At 48.6% G+C, this 20513-nt stretch overlaps 1 protein-coding gene across 2 annotated transcripts in view; it reads right to left on the bottom strand.

The window, feature by feature from the left end:
- The window catches only part of sardh (sarcosine dehydrogenase), a 113410-nt gene that overhangs the window by 53929 nt on the left and 38968 nt on the right, over window positions 1-20513 (bottom strand). For both annotated transcript variants that reach the window (XM_042302083.1, XM_042302082.1), the window contains exons 10-12: window positions 13027-13113; window positions 259-349; window positions 38-179 (exon numbers count right to left, since the gene is read on the bottom strand). In XM_042302083.1, coding sequence (XP_042158017.1) covers window positions 38-179; window positions 259-349; window positions 13027-13113 — 320 coding nt within the window. The remainder of the gene's footprint in view (window positions 1-37; window positions 180-258; window positions 350-13026; window positions 13114-20513) is intronic.

Here is a 20513-nt window from a genome sequence, read left to right as displayed (position 1 = left end):
AGAGGGGGAGTAATGACTTGTGGTGACCAAGCAATACCTTGTGGAAGGGGTCTGTCCTCATGTTGCGAGAGGCCAGAGGCTCATCAAAGGGGAACACTACAGAGTAGTTCTTAGCATAGGACTCATGACTCCTCTCTCTGATCCACTTATTGTTGTCTGTCAGGGAGTGGTGGAACCGCCTGTTGAGGAGAACGAGAGCTTTGACAACCATCTCTCTGCGTGTTTGTGTGTGTGTGTGTGTGGTGTGTGGGTCCATACCTGATGTCATAGCCGTACATGTCCTTCTCAGGACGTCCATGGATGATCCAGTGGGCTAGCTCTCTGCCACAGCCTCCTCCCAGCATCATACCTGCAACACACATACAGATAGAGAGATCAGTATCACAGACACTTAGAGACAGCTAGATAGGTTGCCTTCAATCTCCCACTATATCCTCTCCCATGTCTGGTATCACTCACACACACACACACACATCACACACACATCACGTCACACGTCACACGTCACAGATGTAACGTCAAAAAAGGGCCAGGTGACAGGGAAGGAGGTAGAGGATCACTCAACACAGACATCGGAAATGGGAATAGGTGGAGAAGGAAGGAGAGAGAGAATGGTGTAGATTAGAATACGGGGTGTGATGTGGCAAGGGGGGAGAGAGAGAGCGAGTGACCGAGAGAGAGGGGCTGTGTGTATAGCACAGCAGTCTAGCTAGGTGGCCCGGCTAGCAGTGTCTCTGAAGGACGTTTTGCATGTTAGCAGACAGACAAGACAGATGAGCTTGACTCAGCGAAACACTCATTAAAATGGGGCCGGCAACACAGCCTCGCTAATTAACTAACGGCCATCATCCTGCCCACCTGCGTCGCCTGTCCAACTCCAACCCTCACCTGTCCCCCTCCGACAGATCTGGGACCCCCTGCAGAACCAAACAGGGCCGGAGTTTCCAGAGTACTTAGCTGTAGCGTGGTCCTTTATGCCTCGACACTCATAGAACAGCAAAATACTACTTCAAGTAGTTTATTGTAAACTGTGTACTTTAATATTTCTATTTCTGACAACCTTTACTCCACCACATTCCTAAAGAAAATAATGTACTTTTTACCCCATACATTTTCCCTGCCACCCAATATGATGTTAAATTTTGAATGCTTAGATGAACAGGAAAATGGTCCAATTCACACACTTACCAAGACATCCCTGGTCATCCCTACTGCCTCTGATCTGGCAGACTCACCAAACACACATGCTTTGTTTGTAAATTAAGGTTTGGAGTTAATGCCTCGGGCTTTCCGTTCAAAAAAAGAAGAAAATTGTGCTGTCTGGTTTGCCTAATAAGGAATTTGAAATGATTTATACTTTTACTTTTGATAAAGTACATTTTAACAATTATATTTACTTTTGATACTTAAATACATCTAAAAACATAATCATTTTACTCAAGTAGTATTTTACTGGCTGACGTTAACGTTTACTTGAGTCATTGTCTATTAATGAGTCTTTACTTTTACTCAAGTATGACAATTGGCTACTTTTCCCACCACTGCTGTTGACTAACTCTTAAGACAGCTGGAGAGGTATGGGTTTGGTAAAGTAACCTGGCAGCTCTCAGAGAGTGTTTGGTGCTGCCTCTGAAATTCTCCATATACACCCAAGGAGGCCAAACGGATTGACTTGAGTTCGAAGCAGCGGCATAGCTTTGTTTGTTACTAGTTTATATTGGTGTGAGGGTGGCATGGCACGACCGAGAGGTGCCAACGAGGTCCGGACAGCCTTCTGCTTTAGCACAAAGAGAGGGAGGGAGGGGACCGAAAGCGAGCGACGGGGTCTGACTGTTCTCGGTTCTCCTTTCAAAGGAGCATTTGAATCAGAGAGGAGAGAGAGAAGAGAGGAGAGAGAGAGGAGAAGAGAGAGAGGAGAGGAGGAGAGAAGGAGGAGAGAAGATAGAGAGGAAAGAGAGGAGAGAGAGAGGAGAGAGAGGAAAGAGAGGAGAGAGAGAGGAGAGAGAGAGAGAGAGAGAGAGAGAGAGAGAGAGAGAGAGGAGAGAGAGAGGAGAGAGAAGAGGAGAGAGAAGAGGAAGAGAGGAAAGAGGAGAGAGAGAGGAGAGAGAGAGGAAAGAGAGGAGAGAGAGAGAGGAGAGAGAGGAGAGAGAGGAGAGAAGAGGGAAGAGAGAGCGAGAGGAGAGAGAGAGGGTTCGATTACAGGCTCAAAATGGCCAGAAACAAAGAACTTTCTTCTGAAACTCGTCAGTCTATTCTTGTTCTGAGAAATGAAGGCTATTCCATGCAAGAAATGGTCAAGAAACTAAAGAGCTCGTACAAAGCTGTGTACTCCTCCCTTCACAGAACAGCGCAAACTGTCTCTAACCAGGATAGAAAGAGTGGGAGGCCCCGGTGCACAACTGAGCAAGAGGACAAGTACATTAGTGTCTAGTTTGAGAAACAGACGCCTCACAAGTCCTCAACTGAGCTTCATTAAATAGTACCCGCAAAACACCAGTCAACGTCAACAGTGAAAAAGCGACTCCGGGATGCTGGCCTTCTAGGCAGAGGTCCTCTGTCCAGTGTCTGTGTTCTTTTGCCCATCTTAATATTTAATTTTTATTGTCCAGTCTTGAGATATGGCTTTTTCTTTGCAACTCTGCCTAGAAGGCCAGCATCCCGGAGTCGCCTCTTCACTGTTGACGTTGAGACTGGACAGAGGAACTCTGCCTAGAAGGCCAGCATCCCGGAGGAGTCGCCTCTTCACTGTTGACGTTGAGACTGGACAGAGGAACTCTGCCTAGAAGGCCAGCGTCCCGGAGTCGCCTCTTCACTGTTGACGTTGAGACTGGACAGAGGAATTCTGCCTAGAAGGCCAGCATCCCTGAGTCGCCTCTTCACTGTTGATGTTGAGACTGGTGTTTTGCTTCACCCTCCCAACCATGAGAAGTGGAACTGCAACGATTTCGGTGTGTAATGTACCGTCTACTCCAGTCTACTTCTCTTCCTCCATCTCCTTTCCTTCATCTGCACTGATCTACATAGATGGGATGTTTTCTTTCCCCTGTCTGGCCTGTCATGATGCTTTGTCATTAGAGATCAGGGCAGATGAGAGAGGAAAGGTGAAACCCAATCAGAATTATTGACCCAAACTCATTGGTCATCTATAAAAAGAAAATGAGGGGATGGGGGCAGAACTAGTGACCTGGCCTTGGGGACACACAGACAGTGACCCAATCCCAAATCATCCACTGAAAACACTTGTGGAAATCTGAGAGGATAGGATTGGTATAGGCAACATGGGGGAAACCAGCCTATAAGAGGGCAATGTGGAGCTACTACCAGATTGATTGCACCTGAACTCCACGAGTGCAGAGGTTACAGGGTTTAGGGGATTATTTGGAATTGGGCCACAGCTGGTAGGGAGGGGAAAGGGGGAAGGTGACACAGAGAAGAGAGGGAAAAGATCGCCTAGTGGTTAAGGGCAGGTTCCAATCCCTGAGCCGACTGGGTGAAATATCTGTCAATGTGCCCTTCAGCAACACGCACTCTACTTGCTCATGTAAGTCATTCTGGATAAAAGTGTCTACTAAATGACAACCATTTAAAGATGAGTGGGGGGAGGTAAAATGGAGAACAGAGGAGAGGGGGAAGGTGACAGGAGTGACCCAGCGTTGGGGACGTATTCAGGGACAGCCACATCAGCACAACACTAGGAGGACAGAGCACGAGAACCACGGGCCGCCTCTGGGTTCAGTGTCTTTCACAGAGGAGAGGGGGAAGGTGACAGGAGTGACCCAGCGTTGGGGACGTATTCAGGGACAGCAACATCAGCACAACACTAGGAGGACAGAGCAGGAGAACCACGGGCTGCCTCTGGGTTCAGTGTCTTTCACAGAGGAGAGGGGAAGGTGACACATGCAGGAGTGACCCAGCGTTGGGGACGTATTCAGGGACAGCTACATCAGCACAACACTAGGAGGACAGAGCAGGAGAACCACGGGCTGCCTCTGGGTTCAGTGTCTTTCACACCGCTCGCTACGCTCTGTCTTTTGTTCTCTCCCTTCTCAATCTATTTCTGTCCCCGCCAGTCTATTCCTCTGTCCCACTCAGTCTTTCTCCTCCCCACTTCCATCTTCCCCCTCTTTAAAAGGCTCCTGGTAAAAGGAAGGCTATTGTGTGAGTGAGTGAGTGAGTTGTATAGAAATATATGAATCCCCAGCTGAGCCAGCGGGCAAAAAGTCCAATGTGCGTTCCAAATGGCACCCAATTCCCTAAGGGCCCTGGTCAAAAGTAGTGTACTATAAAGGGAATACAGTGCCATTTGGGACACATACTATGTGTTAAGTGTGCAAATGATTCAGACACAGCCAGAGCGGTACTGTGTGTGTGTGTGAGGAGGAGGGCGAGGAGTGGGACGCAAGGGAGAGGCATGACATTTTTTGCATTACCTCAGAGAAAGCGAGAGAGGGAGAAAAACAGAACAGAGCAGGCAGCAGCACAGTGAACGTAGCTGATGGTGGAAGTACCTGATCTGCCATGAACAGGGTTCGTTTAACCTCCCATGATGCACTGATATGTGAGGGTGTGGGGGGGGTGGACTAATAAAGTGTGACAGGAGTGCCCATGTGTGTGTGTGGTCTCTCTGGACTCCGTGGGGAGTGGAGAGAGTTACAGCCCCTATCGGTGTGGTGCAGAGAGGCAGGCCTCTCCTCACTCATCCCTGCACTCTGTGGTCTCTCTGGACTCCGTGGGGAGTGGAGAGAGTTACAGCCCCTATCGGTGTGGTGCAGAGAGGCAGGCCTCTCCTCACTCATCCCTGCACTCTGTGGTCTCTCTGGACTCCGTGGGGAGTGGAGAGAGTTACAGCCCCTATCGGTGTGGTGCAGAGGCAGGCCTCTCACTCATCCCTGCACTCTGTGGTCTCTCTGGACTCCGTGGGGAGTGGAGAGAGTTACAGCCCCTATCGGTGTGGTGCAGAGAGGCAGGCCTCTCCTCACTCATCCCTGCACTCTGTGGTCTCTCTGGACTCCGTGGGGAGTGGAGAGAGTTACAGCCCCTATCGGTGTGGTGCAGAGAGGCAGGCCTCTCCTCACTCATCCCTGCACTCTGTGGTCTCTCTGGACTCCGTGGGGAGTGGAGAGAGTTACAGCCCCTATCGGTGTGGTGCAGAGAGGCAGGCCTCTCCTCACTCATCCCTGCACTCTGTGGTCTCTCTGGACTCCGTGGGGAGTGGAGAGAGTTACAGCCCCTATCGGTGTGGTGCAGAGAGGCAGGCCTCTCCTCACTCATCCCTGCACTCTGTGGTCTCTCTGGACTCCGTGGGGAGTGGAGAGAGTTACAGCCCCTATCGGTGTGGTGCAGAGGCAGGCCTCTCCTCACTCATCCCTGCACTCTGTGGTCTCTCTGGACTCCGTGGGGAGTGGAGAGAGTTACAGCCCCTATCGGTGTGGTGCAGAGGCAGGCCTCTCCTCACTCATCCCTGCACTCTGTGGTCTCTCTGGACTCCGTGGGGAGTGGAGAGAGTTACAGCCCCTATCGGTGTGGTGCAGAGGCAGGCCTCTCCTCACTCATCCCTGCACTCTGTGGTCTCTCTGGACTCCGTGGGGAGTGGAGAGAGTTACAGCCCCTATCGGTGTGGTGCAGAGGCAGGCCTCTCCTCACTCATCCCTGCACTCTGTGGTCTCTCTGGACTCCGTGGGGAGTGGAGAGAGTTACAGCCCCTATCGGTGTGGTGCAGAGGCAGGCCTCTCCTCACTCATCCCTGCACTCTGTGGTCTCTCTGGACTCCGTGGGGAGTGGAGAGAGTTACAGCCCCTATCGGTGTGGTGCAGAGGCAGGCCTCTCCTCACTCATCCCTGCACTCTGTGGTCTCTCTGGACTCCGTGGGGAGTGGAGAGAGTTACAGCCCCTATCGGTGTGGTGCAGAGGCAGGCCTCTCCTCACTCATCCCTGCACTCTGTGGTCTCTCTGGACTCCGTGGGGAGTGGAGAGAGTTACAGCCCCTATCGGTGTGGTGCAGAGGCAGGCCTCTCCTCACTCATCCCTGCACTCTGTGGTCTCTCTGGACTCCGTGGGGAGTGGAGAGAGTTACAGCCCCTATCGGTGTGGTGCAGAGGCAGGCCTCTCCTCACTCATCCCTGCACTCTGTGGTCTCTCTGGACTCCGTGGGGAGTGGAGAGAGTTACAGCCCCTATCGGTGTGGTGCAGAGGCAGGCCTCTCCTCACTCATCCCTGCACTCTGTGGTCTCTCTGGACTCCGTGGGGAGTGGAGAGAGTTACAGCCCCTATCGGTGTGGTGCAGAGGCAGGCCTCTCCTCACTCATCCCTGCACTCTGTGGTCTCTCTGGACTCCGTGGGGAGTGGAGAGAGTTACAGCCCCTATCGGTGTGGTGCAGAGGCAGGCCTCTCCTCACTCATCCCTGCACTCTGTGGTCTCTCTGGACTCCGTGGGGAGTGGAGAGAGTTACAGCCCCTATCGGTGTGGTGCAGAGGCAGGCCTCTCCTCACTCATCCCTGCACTCTGTGGTCTCTCTGGACTCCGTGGGGAGTGGAGAGAGTTACAGCCCCTATCGGTGTGGTGCAGAGGCAGGCCTCTCCTCACTCATCCCTGCACTCTGTGGTCTCTCTGGACTCCGTGGGGAGTGGAGAGAGTTACAGCCCCTATCGGTGTGGTGCAGAGGCAGGCCTCTCCTCACTCATCCCTGCACTCTGTGGTCTCTCTGGACTCCGTGGGGAGTGGAGAGAGTTACAGCCCCTATCGGTGTGGTGCAGAGGCAGGCCTCTCCTCACTCATCCCTGCACTCTGTGGTCTCTCTGGACTCCGTGGGGAGTGGAGAGAGTTACAGCCCCTATCGGTGTGGTGCAGAGGCAGGCCTCTCCTCACTCATCCCTGCACTCTGTGGTCTCTCTGGACTCCGTGGGGAGTGGAGAGAGTTACAGCCCCTATCGGTGTGGTGCAGAGGCAGGCCTCTCCTCACTCATCCCTGCACTCTGTGGTCTCTCTGGACTCCGTGGGGAGTGGAGAGAGTTACAGCCCCTATCGGTGTGGTGCAGAGGCAGGCCTCTCCTCACTCATCCCTGCACTCTGTGGTCTCTCTGGACTCCGTGGGGAGTGGAGAGAGTTACAGCCCCTATCGGTGTGGTGCAGAGGCAGGCCTCTCCTCACTCATCCCTGCACTCTGTGGTCTCTCTGGACTCCGTGGGGAGTGGAGAGAGTTACAGCCCCTATCGGTGTGGTGCAGAGGCAGGCCTCTCCTCACTCATCCCTGCACTCTGTGGTCTCTCTGGACTCCGTGGGGAGTGGAGAGAGTTACAGCCCCTATCGGTGTGGTGCAGAGAGGCAGGCCTCTCCTCACTCATCCCTGCACTCTGTGGTCTCTCTGGACTCCGTGGGGAGTGGAGAGAGTTACAGCCCCTATCGGTGTGGTGCAGAGGCAGGCCTCTCCTCACTCATCCCTGCACTCTGTGGTCTCTCTGGACTCCTGTAACCTACATCCATGACATGTACATCCCATATACCCAACATCCCCTCCTCCCTCTGACCATGTACATCCCATATACCCACCAACATCCACTCCCTCCCTCTGACCATGTACATCCCATATACCCCCAACATCCACTCCCTCTCTCTGACCATGTACATCCCATATACCCAACATCCCCTCCTCCCTCTGACCATGTACATCCCATATACCCACCAACATCCACTCCCTCCCTCTGACCATGTACATCCCATATACCCACCAACATCCCTATTCCCTCTGACCATGTACATCCCATATACCCACCAACATCCACTCCTCCCTCTGACCATGTACATCCCATATACCCACCAACATCCCCTCCTCCCTCTGACCATGTACATCCCATATACCCAACATCCGCGATTCCCTCTGACCATGTACATCCCATATACCCACCAACATCCACTCCTCCCTCTGACCATGTACATCCCATATACCCACCAACATCCCCTCCTCCCTCTGACCATGTACATCCCATATACCCAACATCCACTCCTCAGTCTGACCATGTACATCCCATATACCCCCAACATCCACTCCTCAGTCTGACCATGTACATCCCATATACACACCAACATCCCCTCCTCCCTCTGACCATGTACATCCCATATACCCCCAACAACCCCTATTCCCTCTGACCATGTACATCCCATACACCCACCAACATCCACTCCTCCCTCTGACCATGTACATCCCAAATACCCACCAACATCCCCTCCTCCCTCTGACCATGTACATCCCATATACCCAACATCCACTCCTCAGTCTGACCATGTATATCCCATATACCCCCCAACATCCCCTATTCCCTCTGACCATGTACATCCCATATACCCACCAACATCCCATATACCCACCAACATCCACTCCTCCCTCTGACCATGTATATCCCATATACCCACCAACATCCACTCCCTCCCTCTGACCATGTACATCCCATAAACCCACCAACATCCACTCCTCCCTCTGACAATGTACATCCCATATACCCACCAACATCCCCTATTCCCTCTGACCATGTACATCCCATATACCCAACATCCCCTATTCCCTCTGACCATGTACATCCCATATACCCAACATCCACTCCTCCCTCTGACCATGTACATCCCATATACCCACCAACATCCACTCCCTCTCTCTGACCATGTACATCCCATATACCCACCAACATGCCCTATTCCCTCTGACCATGTACATCCCATATACCCACCAACATCCCCTCCTCCCTCTGACCATGTACATCCCATATACCCACCAACATGCCCTATTCCCTCTGACCATGTACATCCCATATACCCACCAACATCCACTCCTCCCTCTGACCATGTACATCCCATATACCCACCAACATCCCCTCCTCCCTCTGACCATGTACATCCCATATACCCCCAACATCCCCTCCTCCCTCTGACCATGTACATCCCATATACCCACCAACATCCACTCCTCCCTCTGACCATGTACATCCCATATACCCACCAACATCCACTCCCTCCCTCTGACCATGTACATCCCATATACCCACCAACATCCACTCCCTCCCTCTGACCATGTACATCCCATATACCCACCAACATCCCCTATTCCCTCTGACCATGTACATCCCATATACCCACCAACATCCACTCCCTCTCTCTGACCATGTACATCCCATATACCCACCAACATGCCCTATTCCCTCTGACCATGTACATCCCATATACCCACCAACATCCCCTCCTCCCTCTGACCATGTACATCCCATATACCCACCAACATCCCCTATTCCCTCTGACCATGTACATCCCATATACCCACCAACATCCACTCCTCCCTCTGACCATGTACATCCCATATACCCACCAACATCCACTCCTCCCTCTGACCATGTACATCCCATATACCCACCAACATCCCCTCCTCCCTCTGACCATGTACATCCCATATACCCACCAACATCCACTCCCTCCCTCTGACCATGTACATCCCATATACCCAACAACATCCACTCCCTCCCTCTGACCATGTACATCCCATATACCCACCAACATCCACTCCTCCCTCTGACCATGTACATCCCATATACCCAACATCCACTCCTCCCTCTGACCATGTACATCCCATATACCCAACATCCACTCCTCAGTCTGACCATGTACATCCCATATACCCACCAACATCCACTCCCTCCCTCTGACAATGTACATCCCATATACCCACCAACATCCCCTATTCCCTCTGACCATGTACATCCCATATACCCACCAACATCCACTCCTCCCTCTGACCATGTACATCCCATATACCCCCCAACATCCATTCCTCCCTCTGACCATGTACATCCCATATACCCAACATCCACTCCTCAGTCTGACCATGTACATCCCATATACCCCCAACATCCCCTCCTCCCTCTGACCATGTACATCCCATATACCCACCAACATCCACTCCTCAGTCTGACCATGTACATCCCATATACCCACCAACATCCACTCCTCCCTCTGACCATGTACATCCCATATACCCACCAACATCCCCTATTCCCTCTGACCATGTACATCCCATATACCTACCAACATCCACTCCTCCCTCTGACCATGTACATCCCATATACCCACCAACATCCACTCCCTCCCTCTGACCATGTACATCCCATATACCCACCAACATCCACTCCTCCCTCTGACCATGTACATCCCATATACCCACCAACATCCCATATACCCACCAACATCCACTCCCTCTCTCTGACCATGTACATCCCATATACCCACCAACATCCCCTCCTCCCTCTGACCATGTACATCCCATATACCACCAATATCCACTCCTCCCTCTGACCATGTACATCCCATATACCCAACATCCACTCCTCCCTCTGACCATGTACATCCCATATACCCAACATCCCCTCTGACCATGCACATCCCATATACCCACCAACATCCCCTCCTCCCTCTGACCATGTACATCCCATATACCCAACATCCCCTATTCCCTCTGACCATGTACATCCCATATACCCAACATCCACTCCTCCCTCTGACCATGTACATCCCATATACCCACCAACATCCCATATTCCCTCTGACCATGTACATCCCATATACCCACCAACATCCACTCCCTCCCTCTGACCATGTACATCCCATATACCCAACATCCCCTATTCCCTCTGACCATGTACATCCCATATACCTACCAACATCCACTCCTCCCTCTGACCATGTACATCCCATATACCCACCAACATGCCCTATTCCCTCTGACCATGTACATCCCATATACCCACCAACATCCACTCCTCCCTCTGACCATGTACATCCCATATACCCACCAACATCCACTCCTCCCTCTGACCATGTACATCCCATATACCCAACATCCACTCCTCCCTCTGACCATGTACATCCCATATACCCAACATCCACTCCTCAGTCTGACCATGTACATCCCATATACCCCCAACATCCACTCCCTCCCTCTGACCATGTACATCCCATATACCCCCAACATCCATTCCTCCCTCTGACTATGTACATCCCATATACCCAACATCCACTCCTCAGTCTGACCATGTACATCCCATATACCCCCAACATCCCCTCCTCCCTCTGACCATGTACATCCCATATACCCAACATCCACTCCTCCCTCTGACCATGTACATCCCATATACCCCCAACATCCCCTCCTCCCTCTGACCATGTACATCCCATATACCCACCAACATCCCCTATTCCCTCTGACCATGTACATCCCATATACCCACCAACATCCACTCCTCCCTCTGACCATGTACATCCCATATACCCACCAACATCCACTCCTCCCTCTGACCATGTACATCCCATATACCCACCAACATCCACTCCTCCCTCTGACCATGTACATCCCATATACCCACCAACATCCACTCCTCCCTCTGACCATGTACATCCCATATACCCAACATCCACTCCTCCCTCTGACCATGTACATCCCATATACCCACCAACATCCCATATACCCACCAACATCCACTCCTCCCTCTGACCATGTACATCCCATATACCCACCAACATCCCCTCCTCCCTCTGACCATGTACATCCCATATACCCACCAACATCCACTCCTCCCTCTGACCATGTACATCCCATATACCCAACATCCACTCCTCCCTCTGACCATGTACATCCCATATACCCAACATCCCCTCTGACCATGCACATCCCATATACCCACCAACATCCCCTCCTCCCTCTGACCATGTACATCCCATATACCCAACATCCCCTATTCCCTCTGACCATGTACATCCCATATACCCAACATCCACTCCTCCCTCTGACCATGTACATCCCATATACCCACCAACATCCCCTATTCCCTCTGACCATGTACATCCCATATACCCACCAACATCCACTCCCTCCCTCTGACCATGTACATCCCATATACCCAACATCCCCTATTCACTCTGACCATGTACATCCCATATACCCAACATCCACTCCTCCCTCTGACCATGTACATCCCATATACCCACCAACATGCCCTATTCCCTCTGACCATGTACATCCCATATACCCACCAACATCCACTCCTCCCTCTGACCATGTACATCCCATATACCCACCAACATCCACTCCTCCCTCTGACCATGTACATCCCATATACCCACCAACATCCACTCCCTCTCTCTGACCATGTACATCCCAAATACCCACCAACATCCCCTATTCCCTCTGACCATGTACATCCCATATACCCACCAACATCCACTCCTCCCTCTGACCATGTACATCCCATATACCCACCAACATGCCCTATTCCCTCTGACCATGTACATCCCATATACCCACCAACATCCACTCCTCTCTCTGACCATGTACATCCCATATACCCACCAACATCCACTCCTCCTCTGACCATGTACATCCCATATACCCACCAACATCCCCTCCTCCCTCTGACCATGTACATCCCATATACCCACCAACATCCCTATTCCCTCTGACCATGTACATCCCATATACCCACCAACATCCACTCCTCCCTCTGACCATGTACATCCCATATACCCACCAACATCCACTCCTCCCTCTGACCATGTACATCCCATATACCCACCAACATCCACTCCTCCCTCTGACCATGTACATCCAACCCCTGTGTCTGTGCGTGTCCTGGGGTTTTGGGTTAGAAGCAAAAAGACATTTCTGTGGACTGTACGGAAATAGAGGAATATTTTTTGGGTTCCTCCAATACTCACATGCACTATGTATGCATGTTTCTATATATTCGTAAAATATATGTATGTATGTATGTATGTATGTATGTATCCGTAAAAAATTGAAAATTGTGCTGTCGGGTTTGCCTAATAAGGAATTTATTAGAATTGATTTACTTTGCCACTCACTGCTCTATTTAATTGACTATGTGTACGTATAACATTACAGTCAATTAAATGTATGTATGTATGTATGTATGTATGTATGTATGTATGTATGTATGTATGTATGTATGTATGTATGTATGTATAACGTCACTCACCTGCACTGTTGAATCCGCAGCCCAGGAAGAATCCCCTGACCTCTGGAGCCTCACCCATCAGGGGCTTGTGGTCCGCTGTGAATGATTCTGGGTAAAAACGATGCACGTAGTGTTAAGGGAACATTCCATCCATTATGAACCACCATCAGAGCCATGTACAGTACAGAGATGTGAATGATTCTGGGTAAAAACGATGCACGTAGTGTTAAGGGAACATTCCATCCATTATGAACCACCATCAGAGCCATGTACAGTACAGAGATGTGAATGATTCTGGGTAAAAACGATGCACGACATTCCATCCATTATGAACCACCATCAGAGCCATGTACAGTACAGAGATGTGAATGATTCTGGGTAAAAACGATGCACGTAGTGTTAAGGGAACATTCCATCCATTATGAACCACCATCAGAGCCATGTACAGTACAGAGATGTGAATGATTCTGGGTAAAAACGATGCACGTAGTGTTAAGGGAACATTCCATCCATTATGAACCACCATCAGAGCCATGTACAGTACAGAGATGTATATACAGTACCAGTCAAACATTTGGGCCCACCTACTCATTCAAAGGGGTTTCTTTATTTTTACTATTTTCTTCATTGTAGAATAATAGCGAAGACACCAACACCATGAAAGAACACATATGGAATCATGTAGTACCAAAAAAAGTGTTAAAATTATCCAAATATATTTTAGATTCTTCAAAGTAGCCACCCTTTGCCTTGATGACAGCTTTGCAAACTCTTGGCATTCTCGTAAACAGTTTCATGAGGAATGCTTTTCCAACAGTCTTGAAGGAGTTCCCACATATGCTGAGCACTTGTTGGCTGCTTTTCCTTCACTCTGCGGTCCAACTCATCCCAAACCATCTCAATATGGTTAAGGTCGGGTGATTGTGGAGGCCAGGTCATCGGATGCAGCACTCCATCACTCTCCTTCTTGGTCAAATAGCCCTTACACAGCCTGGAGGTGTGTTGGGTCATTGTCCTGTTGAAAAACAAATAATTTCCACACTAAGCACAAACCAGATGGGATGGCGTATTGCTGCAGAATGCTGTGATAGCCATGCTGGTTTAGTGTGCCTTGAATTCTATATAAATCACAGACAGTGTTCCCAGTAAAGCACCATCACACCTCCTCCTCCATGCTTCACGGTGGGAACCACACATGCAGAGCTTATCCGTTCACCTACTCTGCGTCTCACAAAGACACAGTGGTTGGAACCAAAAATCTCAAATTTGGACTCCACCGGTCAAATGTCGGACCACCGGTCTAATGTCGATTGCGCGTGTTTCTTGGCCCAAGCAAATCTCTTCTTTTTATTGGTGTCCTTTGGTAGTGGTTTCTTTGCAGCAATTCGACCATGAAGGCCTGATTCACGCAGTCTACTCTGAATAGTTGATGTTGAGAAGTTTCTGTTACTTGAACTCTGTGAAACATTTATTTGAGCTGCAATTTCTGAGGCTGGTAACTCTAATTAACTTATCCTCTGCAGCAGAGTTAACTCTGGGTCTTCCTTTCCTATGGCAGTCCTCAGAGACAGTTTCATCATAGTGCTTGATGGTTTTTGCGACTGCACTTGAAGAAACTTTCAAAGTTCTTGACATTTTCCAATTGACTGACCTTCATGTCTTAAAGTGATGGACGGTCGTTTCTCTTTGCTTATTTGATCTGTTTTTGCCAAAACATGGACTTGGTCTTTTACCAAATAGGGCAAGCGATTGTGTGCCATGCCTACCTTGTCACAACATAACTGATTGGCTCAAACGCATTAAGGAGGAAAGAAATTTCACAAATGAACTTTTAACAAGGCACACCTGTTAATTGAAATGCATTCCAGGTGACTACCTCATGAAGCTGGTTGAGAGAATGCCAAGAGTGTGCAAGGCTGTCAAAGCAAAGGGTGGCTAATTTGAAGAATTTCAAATATATTTGGATTTGTTTAACATTTTTATTTTGGTTACTACATGATTCCCTATGTGTTATTTCATAGTTTATGTCTTCACTATTATTCCCCTGTAGAAAAAAAGTCAAAATAAAGAAAAACCCTGGAATGAGTACAGTAGGTGTCCAAACTTTTGACTGGTACTGTATGGCTCTGGTCACCACAGTGTGAATATCTACAGTCTCCAGAGTCTAATCCAATCACAATGCGGAGGACAAGGCATTTGTCAATCTAATTACAAAGAAGTATTACCACCCCCACAAACATGTTTTCTCCACTCTCCGCTAGTAGAGCCGAACGCTACTCTACCACCATCCTACCACGCGAGTGAGGGATCAAATCAAAAGTGAGCGTGGGGGAGAGAGAGAGAACGTTAAGAGGGTAAGGAAAGAGAGAGACGGGAGATCGGAATACACCTTTGCCATTATTACACACGGGGGGATAAGTAATGAAGTACGAGAGCACACAGAGCTCTCCTCTCCAATAAGTAGGGAGTCTCCCGGAACAGAACAAGGCAGGATAGCGTCGCAGCTTATGCACAGATCCTCAAACTAAAAAGGTACTTTTACCAAAAATCAGTGACTTTGCCACTCATTGCGCTACTAGTCCTTTTTGGGCTTCCCACAAGGTCAGATTTCACATGGACCCGTAAGAAAAAAATAAACACGTATGCCTGTTGTAAAATCAAGTCTGGAGGTAGATGTCACATCTACACTGGCCTCTCTAGGGAGACGTGTAAGTGCCTATAAAAGGCATTCATTCACCACTAACAAAAAAAAACTGGGGAGTTAGCAGCCACGCCGTCTTAAAAACACAACCAACATTTTGTATTTTGGACATGCATTAGGAGGCTCGTAGAAAACGCACGCGTACTACACACAAGTGCATTAAAAAGGGCGCACGCACACACACAAGCTCATCAGTTAGTCTAAAAAGGCAGAGGTCCACAAGGAGCGAACATGAATACAGACGTGCACTGAGGGAGTGTATGTTTCAACGTTAAAAACATTTAAAGGGATACTTCGGGATTTTGACAATGGAGGCCCTTTAATTATCTACTTCCCCAGAGTCAGATGAACTTGTGGATACCATTTTTAATGTCTGTGTCCAGCACAAAAGGAATTGAGGTCGTTTCGCAAAAAACAATGCTAACTAGCATTAGCGCAATGGCGAAGTCTACGGGTATCTGCTGGCATCCTCTCATCATGTCCATTTCCAGTGAGTCAGGACCAGACAGATGACCATTAACGAACCAGCATGATTCTAACAGACTCTAATTAAACACTGGTCGCCATTGATTAAAATCCAACCACTGACAGAAATACAGAAGGATGGAGCGAAAGAGCCAGAGCGCGTGAGAGACAAGCGAAAGAGAGACAGAGCGTGCGAAAGACAAGCAAAAGAGAGACAGAGCGCGCGAGAGACAAGCGAAAGAGAGACAGAGCGTGCGAAAGACAAGCAAAAGAGAGACAGAGCGCGCGAGAGACAAGAAAGAGAGACAGAGCGCGCGAGAAAAGCGAAAGAGAGACAGAGCGCGCGAGAGACAAGCGAAAGAGAGACAGAGCGTGCGAAAGACAAGAAAAGAGAGACAGAGCGCGCGAGAGACAAGCGAAAGAGAGACAGAGCGCGCGAGAGACAAGCGAAAGAGAGACAGAGCGCGCGAGAGACAAGCGAAAGAGACAAGCGAAAGAGACAGAGCGCGCGAGAGACAAGCGAAAGAGAGACAGAGCGTGCGAGAGACAAGCGAAAGAGAGACAGAGCGCGTGAGAGACAAGCGAAAGAGAGACAGAGCGCGCGAGAGACAAGCGAAAGAGAGACAGAGCGTGCGAGAGACAAGCGAAAGAGAGACAGAGCGCGTGAGAGACAAGCGAAAGAGAGACAGAGCGCGCGAGAGACAAGCGAAAGAGAGACAGAGCGCACGAGAGACAAGCGAAAGAGAGACAGAGCGCGCGAGAGACAAGCGAAAGAGAGACAGAGCGCGCGAGAGACAAGCGAAAGAGAGACAGAGCGCGTGAGAGACAAGCGAAAGAGAGACAGAGCGCGCGAGAGACAAGCGAAAGAGAATATGGGCATGCACGAAGTGCGCATGCCCGGAGTGCCCATGCCCGGAGTGGGCATGCCCGGAGTGCCCATGCCCGGAGTGGGCATGCCCAGAGTGCCCATGCCCGGAGTGGGCATGCCCGGAGTCACCTCTCTTCCCAAGAGAGAAAGTCACAACGTTTCACACCTGTCAGCTCTTATATCAGACAGTATTCCCTGGAGTCACATAGACTCAAGCCTCTCACAGGCAACGGCCTGACCAGTGATATCCTCCAGTCTCAGAGAAACCAACCTCGATCAGTTCAGGTACCGTCTGCCCCAAGTCACCAGACTACGGTAAAAGGTCAACACTGATCCAAATGACCACAGAGATGAGGAATAAAAATATGACAAAGGGGGACTATTGGGGTTGGCTGCCACAGCACAGAATGGACGCAGACAAATCATTAAAAACTGTAGGGGGGGATTAAATGATAAAGATATTTTCCACATCTCTCCATCTGTGAAGGACTATATATTGAATGAGTATTGATGTCTGTCAGTGTTGGTAATGGTGTGTGAAAGAATGTTGTACAGCAAAGAAGTGTGTTTTAGGAGTGTCTGAATTGTAATACTGTGCCTTCAGATATGCACATTTTGTTGTGTTACAGTCGGAATTAAATGCATTCAATTGTAGTTGTTGTTCAAATTTATTGAAAATGAAATGCAGAAATCTTGTTTACATAATTATTCCCACCCCTGAGAAAATACATATTATAAATCACCTTTGCAGTGATTACAGCTGTGAATCTGTCTGGGTAAGAGCTTTGCACATCTGGACTGTAAAACGTTTGACCATGACTATTTGTTTAGTCTATCGAGCGCTGTCAACTTAGTTGTTATTGCTAGATAGTGTCTTTCAAGTCTTGCCATAGACTTCAGCCGATTTTTAGTCAAAACTTGATCTAGGCCACTCGGTAACATTCAATGTCGTCTTGGTAAGTAACTACAGCGCATTCGGAAATTATTTAAACCCCTTCGCTTTTTCCACATTTTGTTATGGTACAGCCTTATTCTAAAATTGACTAAATTGATTCCCCACACTTCATCAATCTAGACGACACCCCATAATAAATTTTTGCAAATGTATAAAAATAAAATAAAAACGGAAATATCACATTTACATAAGTATTCAGACCCTTTCCTCAGTACTTTGTTGAAGCACCTTTGGCAGCAATTACAGCCTCAAATCTTTTTGGGTATGACGCTACAAGATTGGCACACCTGTATTTGGGGAGTTTATCCAGATCCTCTCAAGCACAGCTATTTTCAGGTCTCTCTCTGGTGGGGCCACTCAAGGACATTCAGAGACTTAGCCAAGACAATGCAGGAGTGGCTTTGCCCCAGTATGATGACCTGAGCACAAAGAGCTCTCTGTGCTTTGCTCCATTCACCTTTCCCTTGATCCTGACTAGTCTCCCAGTACCTGCCGCTGAAAAATATCCCAACAGCATGATGCTGCCACCACCATGCTTCACCGTAGGGATAATATTGGCCAGGTGATGAGTGGTACCTGGTTTCCTCCAGATGTGACACTTGGCATTCAGGCCAAAGAGTTCAATCTTCGTTTCATCAGACCGGAGAATATTGTTTCTCATGGTCTGAGAGTCATTTAGGTGCCTTTTGGCAAACTCCATGGGGGGTGTCATGTGCCTTTCACTGGTAAGTGGCTTCTGTCTGGCCACTTTACCGTAAAGGCCTGATTGGTGGAGTGCTGCAGAGTTTCTTGTCCTTCTGGAAGTTTCTCCCATCTCCACAGAGGAACTCTGGAGCTCTGTCAGAGTGACCTTCGGGTTCTTGGTAACCTCCCTGACCAAGGCCCTTCTCCCCCGATTGCAGTTTGGCCAAGCAGCCAGCTCTAGGAAGAATCTTGGTGGTTCCAAACCTCTTCCATTTAAGAATGGAGGCCACTGTGTTCTTGGGGACCTTCAATGCCGCAGACACTTTTTGGTACCCTTCCCCAGATCTGTTCCTCGACACAATCCTGTCTCGGAGCTCTACAGACAATTTCTTCAACCTCATGGCTTGGTTTTTGCTCTGACATGCACTATCAACTGTGGGACCTTATATAGACAGGTGTGTACCTTTCCAAATCATGTACAATCAATTGAATTTACCACAGGTGGACTCCAATCAAGTTGTAGAAACATCTCAAGGATGATCAAAGTAAACAGCATGCATCTGAGCTCAATTTTGAGTCTCATGGCAAAGGGTATGTCTGAATATGTATGTAAATAAGGTACTTGTTTTTTGTTTGTTTTTTATATGAAAACATTTCTAAAAACCTGTTTTCACTTCGTCATTATGGGGTACTGTGTGTAGATTGATGAGGAAAATAATGTATTTAAATCCACAAGAAAAAGGCTGTAATGTAACAAAATGTGGAAAAGTGAAGGGGTCTGAACACTTTTAGAATGAACTGTATTTGGCTTTGTGTTTTAGGTTATTGTCCTGCTGAAAAGGTGAATTTGTCTCCCAGTGTCTGTTTTACAGTGAAATCCCTGAGCAGTTTCCTTCCTCTCTGGCAAATGAGTTAGGAAGGACACCTGTATCTTTGTAGTGACTGTGTGCATTGATAAACCAACCAAAGTGTAATTATTAACTTCATCATTGTCATGACTCTCCCTCCTACACCCAGGTTCTGTTATCTCAGGTCATAAATTCCTGGAGGAGACTCTTTCCCCATGGCCATGCAGAAAGAGACAGAGAGAACAAAGGATTTCACATGGCGAACTCCTAAATGATCTGGTATCATGGAACAATCCTTTTCTACTGTTATGAAAAAAAAAACACCTCGATGGACACAGAGGTTGAGTTCAGACCACAAAAAACATCTATAAGAACATTTCTGAATGGTACTCTGAAGTATCCATCCTAACAACGAAAGACTTCAGGGAAGCAGAGAGAGAGAGAGATGATGATGAACTGACTCTCCAACAGGACGGACGATCCCAACAGAGATCACGATGACACACTGGGCGAAAATATATATATATTTATTGCAATTAATCCTGAATGAGTGAGTGCAAAGGATTAGCATTTCAATGAATATAATTATCAACTGTGTGGTGACTCATTTTGTCTTTCCCGCCATTCTCAGTCCACACCCACTTCCCTTTGTCCACCAAGCCATCATATCGGCTTAGCCCACTAGGGAACCTCCCCTATCGTTTCCTTGTTAGTTAGTAAATAAATGATTAAGACAATTGATGTATGGATGATTCATCGTGAAGACTGGGTTCGTGCAGACGTTTGGAATGAGACTAACGTGAGGTAAAGAATAATTCATTAATTAGAAGACTAATTTATTAGATAGTCAAATATCTGAAGAGTTGTATCAGGACAATTATAACTTCGTAATCTGAAGATTTCCCTTGGTGCCCCGGCTTCCTAGTTAATTACAATTACATGATTAGTTTAATCACATAATAATAATTACAGAGAATTGATTTGATA

This window comes from Oncorhynchus tshawytscha, linkage group LG20 (assembly GCF_018296145.1).
Source record: "Oncorhynchus tshawytscha isolate Ot180627B linkage group LG20, Otsh_v2.0, whole genome shotgun sequence".
In the NCBI taxonomy this organism is placed as follows: Eukaryota; Metazoa; Chordata; class Actinopteri; order Salmoniformes; family Salmonidae; genus Oncorhynchus; species Oncorhynchus tshawytscha.
Note: the sequence above shows the minus strand (reverse complement) of the source record. Positions and strands in the feature narration are given on the sequence as shown.